The 16587-nt window shown below is 32.7% G+C and overlaps 2 protein-coding genes across 2 annotated transcripts in view; one reads left to right on the top strand and one right to left on the bottom strand.

The window, feature by feature from the left end:
• LOC146531887 (putative phosphatidate phosphatase) overlaps positions 1-912 on the bottom strand; it is a 74895-nt gene extending 73983 nt beyond the window's left edge. Inside the window, exon 1 of the mRNA XM_085197187.1 lies at positions 653-912. Coding sequence (XP_085053313.1) covers positions 653-764 — 112 coding nt within the window. The 5' untranslated portion in view covers positions 765-912. The remainder of the gene's footprint in view (positions 1-652) is intronic.
• Positions 913-11429: 10517 nt separating this feature from the next.
• On the top strand, positions 11430-13224 carry LOC146531886 (uncharacterized). Its single transcript, XM_085197628.1, has one exon. It carries the CDS (start codon positions 11471-11473, stop codon positions 12353-12355), a length of 885 nt encoding a protein of 294 aa, XP_085053754.1. The 5' UTR covers positions 11430-11470; the 3' UTR covers positions 12356-13224.
• Positions 13225-16587: the final 3363 nt, after the last annotated feature.

Below are 16587 nucleotides of genomic sequence, written 5' to 3'. Positions count from 1 at the left end.
AATTAATTTTGTTGCCTTTCTGAGTACCCAACAAGAGAAGGCCAATGATGAATGGACGCACTTGAATATGAATGCACTCACTGTATGCATATAGTGGGAACATTCGCACTAATGTGAGTTAACTTTGTTACATATTTAGAATAGAGTTACATTTAATTTTTTAATTCTGAATAAACAGAATCCAAAAATAACTTAATTAAGCAAATTGTAATAATTTTATTATATGTTAAATTATAATTCATTCATAAACTAATCTTAGTAACACAGCAATAAATAATACACTGTACATATATTTAAATAACAAAACATATGTCTCATTGTCTAGGTATATTCAATGCTGATATACGATAAATACAGCGAAATAAGTTTCAACTAGCGTTATCGTTTATTGTGCGAAATATATTTTGTCAACGATGATAAAAATTAATACTGTCGTTGCCACAAACATTTTTTTTACTTTGACGTCAATAAATGTAGTTAAATAATCCACTTTTACCTTCATATTTTGATTCCGATTGGCCTTGAAAGGTTTTCAATGTCAATGATCAATGTAAAGAGGAAATTGCCTCATATAAAATACAAGATCATAGATCAAATAGATAAACGACAAACAAAGCTTACAATATTTCAAAATACGTAAAATAAAACTTACCAATAAATAGTATCATAAAATCCAGTAACACTTTTCGCAATAAAAATTTGGAATCACGATCTATTGATATCGAATGGGTACGAGCGTTAGGCTTGCGGTCGTTTCGCTCCATTTTTCCCAATAATTATTTATTTATTATTTTAAATAATATTATTTTGGTGTTAAATGATTTATATAAACGTTACGAAACGTCAAAGCGGACTGAGCACGAACTGTCAATGACACACGTCAACACACAGCGCATGCGCGCGCCGACTGCGGCTACAACCACGATACGAACTGCCGGTGCGTTCGGAAAGATAATAAAAAAACACAATTAACATTATAACATTAATTAATCGCTACTAAACAATGTATTTAATAGTTTAGCTGTAATTTTAATTAATTTAAGCAGTTCCAGTCAATTAGAAATGGACAGTTAATAATTGTTTTTTTTTATAATAAAAAATATAATATTAATTACGCTTCACGTTACATGAGTTTATTTGTAATAATATACTTAACTATATTGTTGTTTTATTAATTATAATAAGCGTAGTTTAGTTTGAGTATTTTTGTTAAAAATGATGTGTAAAGCAAATTCCAGATTCTAAGTTTCTAGTTAATTGAACTCAATCAGAGGCCTCTTTATAAATTCAAAATTAGTCACAGTAAATCACACCGTACTTAATAGTATCTATGTAGGTCCATTAAATGTGTTGTTTGGTGAAGCCCAAGCCCAGAGCGTAGAAATAAAATATTAAATTGCAGCAGTTTGGAAATCGAACCCACAACCTGTCGCCCTCATAGTCACACGCTTCTACCTCTGCGCCGCGATTAGCCTCAAGAAGTCTATCATTCAAATATAATATAGAGCGAAAATTAAACCAACAATTGTAACGTAGAAACAAATATTTGTTCATGTGTCATCGATTTTATCAGTGTTAAAATAACTAAAATAAAAAATGCAGAGGGAACCTAATGTTAAGACACTCCGATCTAAACTTTCTTTAGAATTCTGGAGGCATTGCGTGTTAAATGGCGGTACTCAACGCCGCCCTTTGTCTCGACACCAGAGCGAAGAAATCTCCCGGTACAGCTATAAGTTACAATGCTTTGAATCGAGACTTTATCTATAATGGTTAAGCTCTGTCCACCCTGCTATATACAGGATATAGCGTGAGACTTAAAAAAAAAAAATAGTATCCACAACTACCAATCATGGAGGCTTAAAAGTTTAATCTATTAAAACATTTCTTTCCACCAACATGTTTGTTCAAATAACCGCAAAGTGTCGAAATGAAGTCATAAAAATGTTACCTAAATTTCTTTTAAATCTATTAAATTTCACAGTTGAAATTTCCGAACTACGCACAACAAAATATTAAACTAGCTATGGTTGGCTTAACGTCGCCTTTTCAATTTACTGACGACCGTGTAGATGCGATCCGACAAGCTTACGTATCGCGATTTCAGGGTTCCGCAGAGAAATTTCAATATAATTATTTGATATACTATTTTGTATAGAGTTAAATCTTACAAATATTATAAATATTGATAATTGAAAGTGAAATTTATTAGGATGTTTGTTCCATTTTTATGCAAAACCCACGAAATGGTTTTAGATGAAATTTCACAGTAATAATTATAGCAACTGAATAATCATTCGAGGAAATGAAATGAAATAATTGTTATTTGTATTCCTCGTTCTGGAACGAAGCTTCTTTCGATAATCTGGTGCAAAGTGGGGAACTGAAATTTCTTGATAAGAACGGAGTGTCTCAAGTTCAAAACTAGGTTCTTAGGTTGCTTCTGTCTGTCCCGCTATGTGCAAACAGCGTGAAGCTAAAAAATAATGTAACAATAAGTTTAAGCGGTCAACAGTCCCATTACTATATACAAACATAATGATTAGGTATATGGATATCAAATTAATTTTTAATTATTATATAGAACCTAGTTATGACTCACTTTCCATGCTATTTCCGAAAAATCGCATTTTTTCGAAATATTTTTTTAGACAAATCGTTATTTTATATCACGACTGCGTAGAAATATTGAACCAAGTCAATATTACCTAAATTAAAATGGGACAGTCAACAAATACACAGCTTAGAAAGCAAGTAGTGAATATCTAATTAGTTTATTAACGAAACAATTGAGGTAAATTCTGTTAAAAAGAATAATATTAGTAATTATTTTACACAATTTAATTTTAACGTTATGTCATAAACCATGAACACTTGTTCCTATGGACGATTCAAAAAATTACAAAAAGCAAAAAAAATGCTAATAATTATTCCCTCAGTCCCCCGCCTAGCAGGGGAACCTTGTGTTAAACACTTTGTTCCTTACGGCGGCGGAAAGCCAATTTCTTACTCTTTGAATGATAAAACTCAAAGCCGCGCTATATATGCCGAAGCGTAGAAATGAAAATAATTAATAAATTCCAGATTTCAGATTCTCCCGTGTGGAAATCCAACCCACAAATATCGAGCTTACATTCAGACTGCGCCACACGAGGCCCTCATTACATATTATTTACAATAATATTTTTCAAATGTACAGAACACTTTATTATAAGTGCTTCTCACACTTAGCCAAGTGTATATGAAAGCATGCCGCTTCAGTAGTAATCGGTAGCTTTGTACCGACACCTGTGGACCCTTTAGTCCCTTTTATGTTTACTTTTTTATTATTGGTTTCATTTTCAAAGACCTTTTCTGTTTGAATGTAAACTTCGGGATATGTCATTTCAATTAAATATGTTGCATTCATGTTTTTTTTTTGGATTCCTTTAATTTTTATACAGTTGTCAAAAGTTATATAAATTAATATTATTTTATTTTCAATGGAAAGGAACAACAGTGTCTTGATGAGAACGGTATATCTTAACATTACATTGCCAGGTTCCCTCTGCCTAACCCCCTGTGCAGTATATATATAGCATGAAGCACAAAAAAAAAATAAAAATAATTTAGTAAAATTCATACGCAAATTTGTTACAAGAACAACAGCTACTTGATAATCTTATTCATGATACCCACTAAAATAGTTGGAAGTGAAACCCTCTCTATCTAATCCACTCTCAACACAATGTTCCTAAAATTGCATGTTGAGACAGAGCTCAACGAAGCGGTTTATCTTTTGACCAAAACATGTAAGCGAAAATAATTATTGAATTACATCCCCCCGAGTGGGAATTGAATCCACGAACCCTCGGAATTGCTGTCAGAGTCAGACTGCTGCACCACGACGGCCCCAACTTAAATCAACTAATGTTTACTTATTTTCATAAATACCTTTATTAAATTTATAGGCAATTTTCTTCTTTATTGAACTCTTTTATATGTGAAGTTTAATATTGAATAATATACATTTCAAATTTTATTATTATAAATAAATTTAGCGCTATCTATGACAAGCACTGTTAATAAACTACATTGTATAAGCGCCATCTAGCGGTACATATTAAAACAACTAATATAGAAAATGTTTAAGTTTCGATTATATCTTAATAGATGGCGCTATTACAAAGGGAATTAAATAATTAAAACTTTATATCGTTTTCATAGAGGGCGCTGCAAGTCACAAAAACACCACATGTATTTTCAAAACAAAAAACTACTTTTTGTGTACTTTTTACAAGTGAAGGGCCCTCTTTACATTTTTCGTATGAGACTTAAATGGTTTTTATCATGTCCGCTTATTTACATGGTGCTTAGACGTTAAACAACTATATTTTTATGTGATTGTATGAGTTTTAATATCGTTATAACTTATACTTATGTTGGTAATAGGTAAAGCTTGTACTAGCTTAGTTCTATGGTTTTATATTTTATGATAACATGATTTTACTTTTAATATATTTTTTAGCTTCGCGCTGTATTCTGTACATAGGAGACTAGGCAGAGGGAACCTAATGTTCCGTTCCCACGATGTTTACGACACTTGTATAACTAAAGACTGCACTTCCTCTCGTTAAATGTTTCATTTTCTCGAATCTAACATACGATGTGTCGCGATTACAGTTTCATGGGACCCATGCGTATTTTAATTTACTTTAAATAACAATATTTTTAATATATTTATTACACTTAACCTGTTTTATCTATTTAATGATATATAATTTAAATTTATTTTAAAATTATCCAGACAATCCTCTAAGCAACTCCAATAAGAATATATCACACTTATTTTGTTTATAGTAACATTAATTTAAAAAAGTAATTTTATTATACAAAATTTAAAAAAAAAAATGAGATGAAAAAGGAGAGTTCAATGACAAAATGAAAAAAATATTATATCAGTCACATATTCTGGCCACATTAGGGTCATCCATAGAAAATTCTTAAACAAACTATAGTTTTTAAACTTAAAGCTTTTTTATCAAAATAAAAAAATAAAATGACTTCCTTATATCACGAAACCTGCGACAGCCATCTAACTCAACTAAACCCATCACTTAAGAAACAAAACAAAAAAAAAAAATCTCGTATAAAATATAGAATTTTTTAAACTACTACCATATTAAAGCACGCTTTGACAGTGAAAGGATAATCTGGTAGAGTCCGCATACATATTACATAGGCGTCGTTATCTTTAAAATCGAAATGTTTGCGGCGCGACTCACTCACTCACTCACTCACCGTTACTTTGAGGGATTACCTCCAGGCTCCAGGCTACAGCCTCCAAGTTTGAGGCTCCGTGGCTCGAGATAATCTGGCGTTTGATGTTTTTCAAAGGTATAAAAACTTATATAGCAATATATAATAAATATGCGTCAAATATGTTTGTTTTTATATTTTGTTGGTAGGGGGTTAGTTGTGGCTTAGGGACGGAAGCGTGTGATTGTAAGCGTAAGATTGTGAGTTTGATTCCCATTGAAGGTAATTAATTATTTAATATTTTCACTTGCTCGCTTGTTAGCAAGTGTGGCGAGTTTTGCGCAACGCTTCTTGGTTTCCAGATTCCATCTGCCTTTGCGTTGGAAATGAAAGTATTTCATTCCAAAATCGAACCCACAACTCCGAATCCACATAGGTAATATTTTTTTAGTTTTACGTGCTGTTAAGGTAGCCTGGAACCTGGAAACACTTCGTTTCTCACGCACCACACAATTTTCGGAACATTTTGTGTTTCTCCATTTAGGAGGAACTGGATACGGTTATCCTGCATAGGCCGAAGGAATATAGTGTCAAGACACTTGCGTGAGTTGAGTGTAACCGACACTCAACGCCGCGACATGTGTATCATGTACAGAGTAATAAAAATAATTTATATATCATTATTAACATGGCCAAATAAGGGAACTTTAAGACCATTCCTTTGCCATTTTCCACTGTTTTTTTTTGTTGTTATGATTGTTTGCTGAGCGGCTTAATGCTGCGTTTGATCTTATTATATATATATATATATTAATTATTTACTCCCCCATGTGGGAATTGAACCCGTAACCATCGCGTTTACAAACGCTGTCCTACAACGACTTCTAAGACAGAATTAGTGTAAAATATACATTATTGAAATATATTAGCTTTTTATATTATAAGAAATTCCGTTGAATATTCAAAACGATGTTACAAAGTAAGTTCTAAGAAAGTTTCAAAGTAAGACTCTTAGCGGAGTTTACCTAACGTACTAATGGAGGCGAGAGGATTTGAATTTTGACTCACAAAATATTTACAAATATTCTTAAAGACACATCCTGAACTTAGTATATTGGGTATATAGGGAAGGAAAGTCTTTGCAATTTTTTTAAAGTAATTTATAGTTGTTAAGGCAATTTTATGTTTAGGCCTATGTCCAGCAGTGGACGAGGACAGGCTGATGATGATGATGATGAAGGCAATGTTTGTTATATATGAGATGATTTTGTTATTTTAATTACTGCGGTTTACTTTACTGAGAATGTTTAATTCTCTTATTGGGTAGGTTGGTAGGCAGAGGCTGTTTTTTTTCGAATTCTCGAGGAGTTGACACCAGAGTTGAGTGAAAATGAAAACATTAAATATTTCATTCCCTGAGTGGGAATCGAACCTATAACCATCTCCTTTACAGTCGCACCCTTGTGTTCCTCCGAATATTATTTATCAGAAAATAATATTAGAACAAGATCTATGGTCTTCTATGGTCCAATTGATAGAATGCGACGTTAGAATCCAAATTTTATGTACAATGTCTTAAATTTAATGGAGTAATTGCTCAAGACTTACTCCACTTACTGCTTACAGGCTAAAAAGAAATCATTTGCATCAATTCCTACGCAGCAAATTGAATTGATTTAGAATTTTAAAACTCCAAGCATCCCTTATATATGCATGTTGTACTATACTTACTCTATAGAATTTTTTAAAGTTCAAATCTTAATAACAATGCCGAGGCCGTTTTGGCGCAGTGGCAGCATCTGATTGTAAACGCGAGGGTCGTAGATTCAATCCTCATTCTGTCAAATAAAGCGTTGCGCGTTGAGATTAATAGACAATGAATTCTGGCGGTAAGTTTTAAACGGAGTGGCTTACCACTAGGCTACCTTTGTCGGCTATGCGAAAAAATAACTTTCATTTTCTTATTTTTTACATGTATTTACATGATAAAAATCTGTATTTCCCCTGATTTCAAGGGTCTTACAAAATAAAGAAGATATCTCAAGAACGGCAGTGATGTACATCCTATATACTAACTTTACATAAAATTTACATAATTATGGTAAAGTCTAGGCAACAAAATAACACTTCACTCTTTCTATTAAAGCACTTTTTTTATACTAAACTTAACTGAAGGATAGAGGCCAGTTCTGGCGCAGGGGCACAAGAGTGTGTGTGTAAACGAGGCAGGTTTTGGGTTTGAATCTCGTGGAAATAAAATATTAAAATTTTCATTTGCAAAGCGCGGCGTTGAGTTACGCCTCTCAACACGCCTGCCTCCAGTATACATTGCCTCCGGAATTTGAGCAGAAACTTGGCGTGTTTTAAAATTAAATTCTCAGGTTTCCTCTGCCTACCCTGCTATGGGCGAGATAAAATGTGAAGCTTAAAAAAATATAAAAGGAGTATAAACGATAGAGATAAATGTGGATTCAAAGCCTTTCAAAAGAGGCTTTGCTTAAAAATGGACTTAAAAGCTTATTAAAAATACTGTACGATAAAACGATATTGTAATTTTACTAGCAAAATTAAGTACTAAAATAGCTTCACGCTCACTAAATTAAAATCACAGTTTATTTGTGATTTTTTTGTTTTTTTTTTTAAATACTAAAATAGGCTTGTGTTTGACCGCATCAAGCCTGTTGTTGTCGTGGTCTACCGAAGTGGTCTACTGTGACAATTGTCTAGAATACCTATTCACCCAATTTCCTATAGAATCAGAGTTTATTTTACAAAATTCATGAATAAGTTGAAGTTTAAATTCGTAAAAATTCATGGGTTTTCAGGTCCAAGATTTTTTCACATACTTTTATACTTAAAAGTTATCTAGGTGATCTGTTTTAGTAAAAAAGAAAAGAATCTGTCATTTTAACTTACGCCATCGCTATCTATCCATGGAAATACGGTGAAGCTAGTAAAAAGTTAAATAATATATCTAAGTATAAAATTATAACTGTATGTTGTCAACAACGTTCAGGCAATACGAAAACAATAATCCAAACCGAATTAATCCCTAATTATTTTCCTAAAAACACATTTTGAATCTACAAATATCATACATCATCATCATCATCAGCCTGTCCTCGTCCACTGCTGGACATAGGCCTGTCGAAAGGCACGCCACTGAGCTCGATCTTCAGCTCTTCGCATCCAGCCGTTGCCCGCCACCCACGGGCCTCAAATCTCATACACCTTACGTAAAATCAAAAGCTTTAAGAATCTTCTATTTTTGCTCCATGATTATTATCTATTATTGTAAGTCTAAAAGGTTTATTTAAACATATATATTAATAAAATTATAAAAGAAAAATAATTATACTCAAAAGAAGACTCCGTTGAAACTTTGCAAGCGAAAGTTGTATCAAAACATTTATGTAGACTGCAAAGTGTTATATTTATAATACTTAAATTCTTTTTGCTTGCCTTTTGCTTGAATGGTATAAAATTGTGAGAGTTTTTGAAGAATTTCCATAAAAATATATAAAAATGAAGGCAATATTAAATGTTTATTTTAAGTTTATTGGCGAATTTAAAGTTTAATCTGTATTATAGAGTATGTTTACATTATAATGCCAGTTATATATTTCATATACATATATTTGTATATTTTCGCGTATTAATATACATATATTAGGTAATGTTAGATTTTTATTATATTTTTCATACATTTTCACAAATATTATACAGCTCGTCCCTTTCACTGCGAGACGTCAGTCGCTACACCGCGTACGCTGTTACCTCAAGACAACCAACAAGCCCCAATTCATATCAAAAAATGTAAGAAACCATAAAAAATATATATAATTAAGTAGAATTTTTTTGAAAAAGTTCTTACATTATTATTAGAATATTTAGTTATTGAAGTACAATACAATTTAGTTGAATTGAGATGTTGTGGAGTGGAAGGGTTTGAAACTAGTAATAAAGACTTCCCCTATGTTTAATGGTTGTTATAACAATTTAAGTATTGCTATTAGTAGTCCCTATCAAGTTGTACACGAATTACGTGCCATTTTCAATCAAATAATCATTTTGAGGGCTATTTTAATGATATATCGTCGAAATTAACTTAAAAAGTTGTTTAATTTGAAAAATAATTGAAAAATATGCATTATTGGGGCACTAACGGTCTTATTTGTTGCGTTGGACGCTTGTTTTACGCTAAATCAATATATATTCATTGTTAACTATACAAAAATATAGTTATTATAATATTTCAAGAGAAATAATGCCGAAATCTTTATTCTAAAACTAAAATCCTGGGAGAAAAGTTCTCTTAATATATCTAAACCATACTATCCAAAGAATATTATTTAACAAAAATATATATACGAAACAACTATAGCAAAAGTGCAAAAAGAATTCTAAACTAGAAATATCATGAATATTTAAAGCGTCAGACGCACAAAATGATATCTAACTCAATTGTATACGAAAGAAAGTTTATCCCTTTTGCCTTTACAGTTTCCTTTTACCTACAACTGATATTGTAGAGTAAAGTTCACGGAAAGGTGCCCTTCTTACACCAAATAAAAAAGAAAAATATGTAATAATATATTTTATTTTGTTATTTTATAGCTTTATAGAATTAAGTCATATATAGGAAACATGTTTAAAGAAATAGTTCGTCATGTTATTTATGTTTAAATAGGCGTAATAATCTTAATTTTGATTCGATTAGATATTCGATGCTTATGTTGATATAACGAAAATTTCTACTTAGATCCAAAATCAAACTTTAATGCATTTTCTCAAGAAACACATCGATATTACTTTTAAATTCTTCATTATATTAGCTAATATACAAAAAAACATAATTAAAATGATATCATCCACACCCAATACAGAGACAACAAACAACCAAAACCCAAAAAATCATCCCAAAAACAGAAACAAGTTAAATTAACACAAAAAGAAACAAAACTCAAACCGGAAGCGCGATCCAAAATTTCCAAGCAGCGATAAATAAACGCAAATTCCTTCATTACAGCCAACAATGCCTACAGTCGGCTACATACAAATAACTGGTACCGTCCAATTTAAATAACAGCCTCGCAAAGCTGAAAAACAAGCCGTAACCGAAGTTGAGAATAAATTAGCAACCACCCTGTACCACCCAAACCCACCTCCCCCCCTCTCCCCCCTCGCCAATGTGTACATTGCGCAAAATATTATTTGCCTTGCCAGACGATAATAGGATCTATCGCCACGCCCTGACATGTTAGCTTTGAGGGGCCCCGCCCTAGTTGGATAGCTCTGCTATTGGTCTTCCAAGCTTCCGTCTCTACCTAGCCGGCGCCGTGCTCGCTCCCTCCTGCAGGTTCCTTCTGACGCCCGAGGGGTAAATGTTTTGGTAGGTAACACACACGAGGGTTTCACTCAGCCTCGTATTGCTAAGGATATTTTTTACGGGAATTTTTTTATACGAAGATACCTGAATTGTGTGTTAGAATTCGCTTTATGAGATTTTTTTTTCAATAGATTGGTGGAGTATGGGAGTCCTTTAGCGTGGGATTAAAGTATCTTTCTATACGTATCTCCGTAAACAGTTGCTTTTCCTCGTTTTTGTTAGGTCCTTTTAATATTTTTGTCGTTATATTTCTATATTTTATTAATATTTTTCTTGGGTGATGTTCGGACTTTTTTATTTTATTAATTGAGGAATATTTTTATATTGGGAGTTTAGCAATTATATTTAAATTAAGCATTAATATTATTAAAAATATATTTAAATCAAATAAATAGAAAAACTCATATGGTTACGTATGAAAAAAAAAATATTTTCAAAATAAATATTTACCATTTCATATGAGAATCTACACAAAAAAATATCAAAATCAACATAGAATAAAAAACAAAACTTTCCCACAAAATCAATAAAAACATATCGGCTCAAAACAGTACAAATGAACTGACAACAAAATGTAAAAGATCCCACCAACACAAAATAAATACCGCAACAAAGTTAAATCGATAGGGATAAGGCCTAATAATTATTAGTCAACGGCCTGAAATTCATGCACAAAGCCCCGACCCGCAGTAATAATAACGACAATTGTTGTGTTTACTGAAACGTAAACGAGTGGAGTGGGAGACCCCCCGGGGGCGGGGCCTCGGGGCTCCGGCCCGGCCCTCGCGCCGCCGCCGCTGCAGTGCGAGCCGCGCCGCGCCAGACATGTGACCCGGCGCGAGCATGGAAGACGACTTGACCATGTACCGCGATATGATCATCGAGGGTGATCTGCCGCTCGACCTGAGGCCGCCTCCGAGGCTTTATTTGCCTCACTATTTAAGAGATGATAGAGAAGAATATCCTCAGGATGATACTTATGTGTCTGTGGATGAAGATACACCGGATTTGCCGCCGCCGTCGAGTGATTCGGAGAGATACGATGCATCCAGTCCCAGTGACAAGCCCAGCTCGCCTAAGAAACCCAAACAGAAGTCCTCATCACAATTGATCAAGCCGCCCTACTCCTACATAGCGCTTATAACGATGGCAATCCTACAATCACCACACAAAAAGTTGACGCTGAGCGGGATCTGTGAGTTTATTATGACTAGATTTCCATATTACCGCGAAAAGTTTCCCGCGTGGCAAAATTCCATCCGTCACAATTTGAGCCTTAACGACTGTTTTATTAAGATCCCGAGGGAACCCGGGAACCCTGGGAAGGGGAATTATTGGACGTTGGACCCGCTGGCTGAGGATATGTTTGATAACGGCAGTTTCTTACGCCGTCGGAAGAGATACAAGCGTCCCGCTCCGTCTCTACAGCACGCTCACGCGGTAGTAGCGATGCTAGCGAGGGAAGCGTATGCTCCGCTTTTACCTTTACCGTGCTACCTACCGCCGTCGCCGCTGCTGTCTCTACCTCGCCCGCCGCCGGCAGCCTTACGGCCGGTACCTCTACCTCCTCGAGTCCCAGAGACCACAGACACTCGTGGTAAAAGATCCAGGAATGGTTTTTCAATCGAATCTATAATCGGATCACAAGAGAACCAAGCTGAGCCCCGACGGAGTGCGTTCTCGCCGCTGCACCAGGGCGCAGGGCCGCCGGACGATTGGGCTAGATGAATGTTTTAAAACAAGTGTGTTTCTAAGGCCCACTTTACTATGGACACACTGATGGACAAATTTTGTTCTTTTATTTAAATAACTATTAAATGTGTTCGAGCGGTTATTGGAAGTGTAGTGTCGTAATGGGGGAAAACTAAAAATGTACACGCAACGGGTATTTTCTGTTAGAGCCTCAGTATTGGTTGGATATGAATGACCAAAGCGAAAGTAGTTACCAGGTATTACGTATTTTTATAAGTGTTTCTTGTAAAAAAAGCGAAATAATCAAAATTCTGCAAATATAATATCTATCTACAGCATGTTTTTAAAATGATAACAATCATTAAATAAATATTATGAATTTCGTCCGCTAATTAAATGTAAGGTAAATATAAAAATAATAGCGTTAAAAAAATGATTTTATATCACATGTTTTGATAATACATTCGGCTGTAGTGTTTACGGCTGTTTGTTTTACAGATATTTCTTTTCATTGTTTTTATCTCATGTTTTGGACAAATATGAGAAGTTTAAATTGTAAATATGAAACATTATTTTCTAGTAGTACATACTCGAATAAATATAACTAAATGATAAATAATTTAAAAGAAGGCGGTGCGATTTTTATTTTTGAAAATAATTTTAACATTGAAATTTGCAATGCCTATATAAATTTAAATCTAGTCATTCTTTGTACAAAGTAGGTAAAAGCCTAGTACTGTAAATATTATGTAATATTTCGTTAACTTAGATAGCTAATAAGTAGACGTTCAGTAAGGACTATTTTGCCAAAAAAAAACACGCTGTATTTATTATGTTTTAACAGTAGTCTATTTTGTGTAACTATTAGTATGTAAGATACAAAATATATAACTATAGAAGATAAATTGAAATTTTATTTATTTAATATTTTTTATTTATTCACTTTTTATATTCCAAAATAGATTTAATAATAAAAACTAATTTATATTAAAATTAATGTATAATTGATTTTGAAAATATTATTAAAGTACTAAAAAAATACTCTTTGAAAGTTTTCAAATAATTATGTAAGTATTATAATTTTTTGCACGAAATTGCATGTTGGGTGATCGACCGCTTTACAAAAAAACTCATTTAGGCATCACCAAGCCTTAGTTTTAGAGCAAACAAAAAAACAAAACATATTACATACAGAAAATAATAATAATAATATGGAGAAAAAAGACACTAAGCAAATGTCTTAAATGTTATCAGGTTTTCTAATAAATAAAAAAAAATGTCTTTAGAATTACACAACTATAATAAATTTAGTAAAATTATAGCTCCACCCGCATTTAGGTGGGCCAAGAGAACCTAGTGATAAGACACTCCGTTCAACATTATCTATAACCAAACATTAAAATCACCCCACCATCGATTTGAACCTACATTCCCTACATATCAAATATTAATAATAATTACTTAACACATCATCAACTTGAAACTTACCTTAAAACAATGTTACAGTAATATTAACATATCGTAAAACAAATATTTGTACAAGACTTTACTTCCAGCGAGGAGTTTGTTTAAGTCGTCTAATTTAGTAACGTGAACTACAATGTTGCTGATCTTTGTAGGGTTAGCGCTAACAACTTTAAATCTCCTGCTTTTTCTTATAATTATCTAAAAAATAAGGAGAGAAACTATAAAGTATAAGAAATATATATTAATAGTAATAAGAAAATAGTAATAATTATTTGGAGGCCAAACGTGGTGATTGGTGAAGCGTCAAGCACTGGAAAATCGATTTCTACTAGAGAAAATGAAATATTTAATGTTTTCATCTTCTCTCTTTAATAACGAGACAAAGAGCGACGATGAGTTTCGCTTCTTCAGAATTCGGGGGACTAGGTTCACATCATGTGCGTGACTCATCACGTGCGGGTTACAGCGTGAAGCTAAAAAAAAGTACAGCCACACTCTTTCGTGTAATAAACAAATACAATTTTCTTCTTATATAAATTACACTCTAGTCTTTCCATGAAAAGAAGAGCTGGAAAATGCCAATAATTCATTCCTCTTTTTAGGAATTACAACAAAGTATTATAACTACATAGAAAATAAACATATCTCAAATTTACTAAATTTACATTACACTTACATAAACCATAATAATAACATATTAGGATTTTTTTTTAATTTTAATTACAAATCTACATTTGCAATTATTAATAGAATTATTATTAGACTTAAAATTATTTTATGTTGTGTTTTCATTATAACCAATTTTTGTTGTTTCTTAAATAGTCTGGAGTGTGGAAAAAAAAACAACTAAATTAAGCCAATTAATTCAAAAATCCCTAAGAGCATTGATTGGATTCAAATTTTATAAACTTTATCTACTTTTTTTAATTCTATGAAATAGTTCAAAATTTTGTTATTTTATTAGTTAATCTTTTTATATTTTAGAAAAGAAAATGTAGCGTCGACACAAAATTCCATATTTAGAATTTAGCTTGCGTTTTGTGATTCTCATTTGGACATTCAAATTTCAAAGTAAAATAATAAATATTTTCAAATAAAACATTCCTAAAAAATACCGTAGCCTACACGACTTCGCTAATTTAAAATATATAAAAAAATAATATTATTTCACACATAATTTAAACAAACTCATATTAATACAAACCCTAGAATTTCGCTCTCAGCATAATATTGTTTTAGTAAATAGCGCAGAAATTGTCGTTTTATCATTCATCTGTCATATAAAGTCCAACAATAATACTTGTTGTTTGTACACTTTTATTTGTCGATCATGATGCCAAGGATAGGCAAGACTGTCTGTTTATTATATTATTTATAGTACTTCAAGACTTTCATGACTTTAAAGGCGACAGGTTGTGGATTCGATTCCCACTCGAGGAAATGAAATATTTAATATTTTCTTTTCATCGCTCTGGTGTTGAGGCAAAGCGTTTAAGTTTCGCCACTCAAACATACAAGCCTCCATTAGGTGGAAAGAGGGAAGCGGAATGTCTTATCACTAGGATACTTTTGCCTATCCTGCTACTGCAACACACTCCATCCTCCAGATTTCGGCGGAAAGTGGGGAACGGAGTGTGTTTACTCTAGGTTTCCTCTGTGAAGCTGAAAAAAAAACTATAAAACATAATGAAGTGACGCCGAGTGAAAGATGTTCAACGTTTTAGGCAAGAAAAGGACAAAAGTTAAAACCGTTTAAAAATATTTGAAATACGCGACAAATAACTACTATAGCCCAGCTATATTATAAGAAACAATAAAATAACTTTAGCAATACTTGTTGATTTATTTTATTTAATTGACAATTAATATTTAAATATTAATTAATTGACAATTGATAAGTAAAAAATATTGAAAATTTAGGCCGTAGGTACGCCTCACACGTGGCATTCAGTTGCAACTCACAGAGATTCAATTTATTGTGGAAAATATAGAATCTAGTGTTTTGACACTAGTTTTTCAAAGAGTCAAGACGGTTGGAACATGAAAATGGTATTGCAAGGTATCGCAGTCACTTTGATATTGGACTTTATGGCCAATAAAGAGTACTCATAATTTTAATGTTATAAGAAGTAATATATATTTTTTACTAATGAAATATAATAACTACCTACCTAACTACTTATTTTTATCCTCTCACTCTCTCAATTCTCTGAACTACCCAGTAGTGTCCGTGTAGTGAGAATAGTCTATGAATGAAACCTTACAGAGATGGAAGGTTAGAAATAAACGAACGTCTTTGAAAAGGCGCTTCTATATACATATTCCATCATTTTAAGTATTTAAAAAAGGTTATAGAACAGGACTAAATAAAAAAGACACGGGCGCCAAAAGTATCTATGTTTAAAACTCAAATAAAAAAACTGGTCAAATGCGAGTCGGTCTCACATACCGACGGTTCCGTACCATTTTCAAGATTGAATGTAATATACGATACATATTACCGTCGACATATAATAATAAAAGTAATAATATGAAACGATAAAAATTTACAAACTCAACAAAAAATTTAAGGGTTACGTTTTATTATTATTACTTATTTACGTATATATTTCCATTTCTTCGTTCTGGTGTCGAGGCAAAGCGCGGCGTTGAGTTCTGCTACTCAACACACAATGCCTCCAGAATTCGGCAGAAAGTCAGGAGCGAAGTGTCTAAAAACTAGGTTCCCTCTGCCCACCCTGCTGATTTAAATTAAAGAAAGCCTTAAAAAAAGTGAAGAAAAGGTTAATAACAATACTACA

Source organism: Heliconius melpomene, chromosome 14, assembly GCF_056956725.1.
Source record: "Heliconius melpomene rosina isolate 202511_hmr_F chromosome 14, ASM5695672v1, whole genome shotgun sequence".
Classification (NCBI taxonomy): Eukaryota; Metazoa; Arthropoda; class Insecta; order Lepidoptera; family Nymphalidae; genus Heliconius; species Heliconius melpomene.
This window is presented reverse-complemented; position numbering and strand designations above follow the sequence as displayed.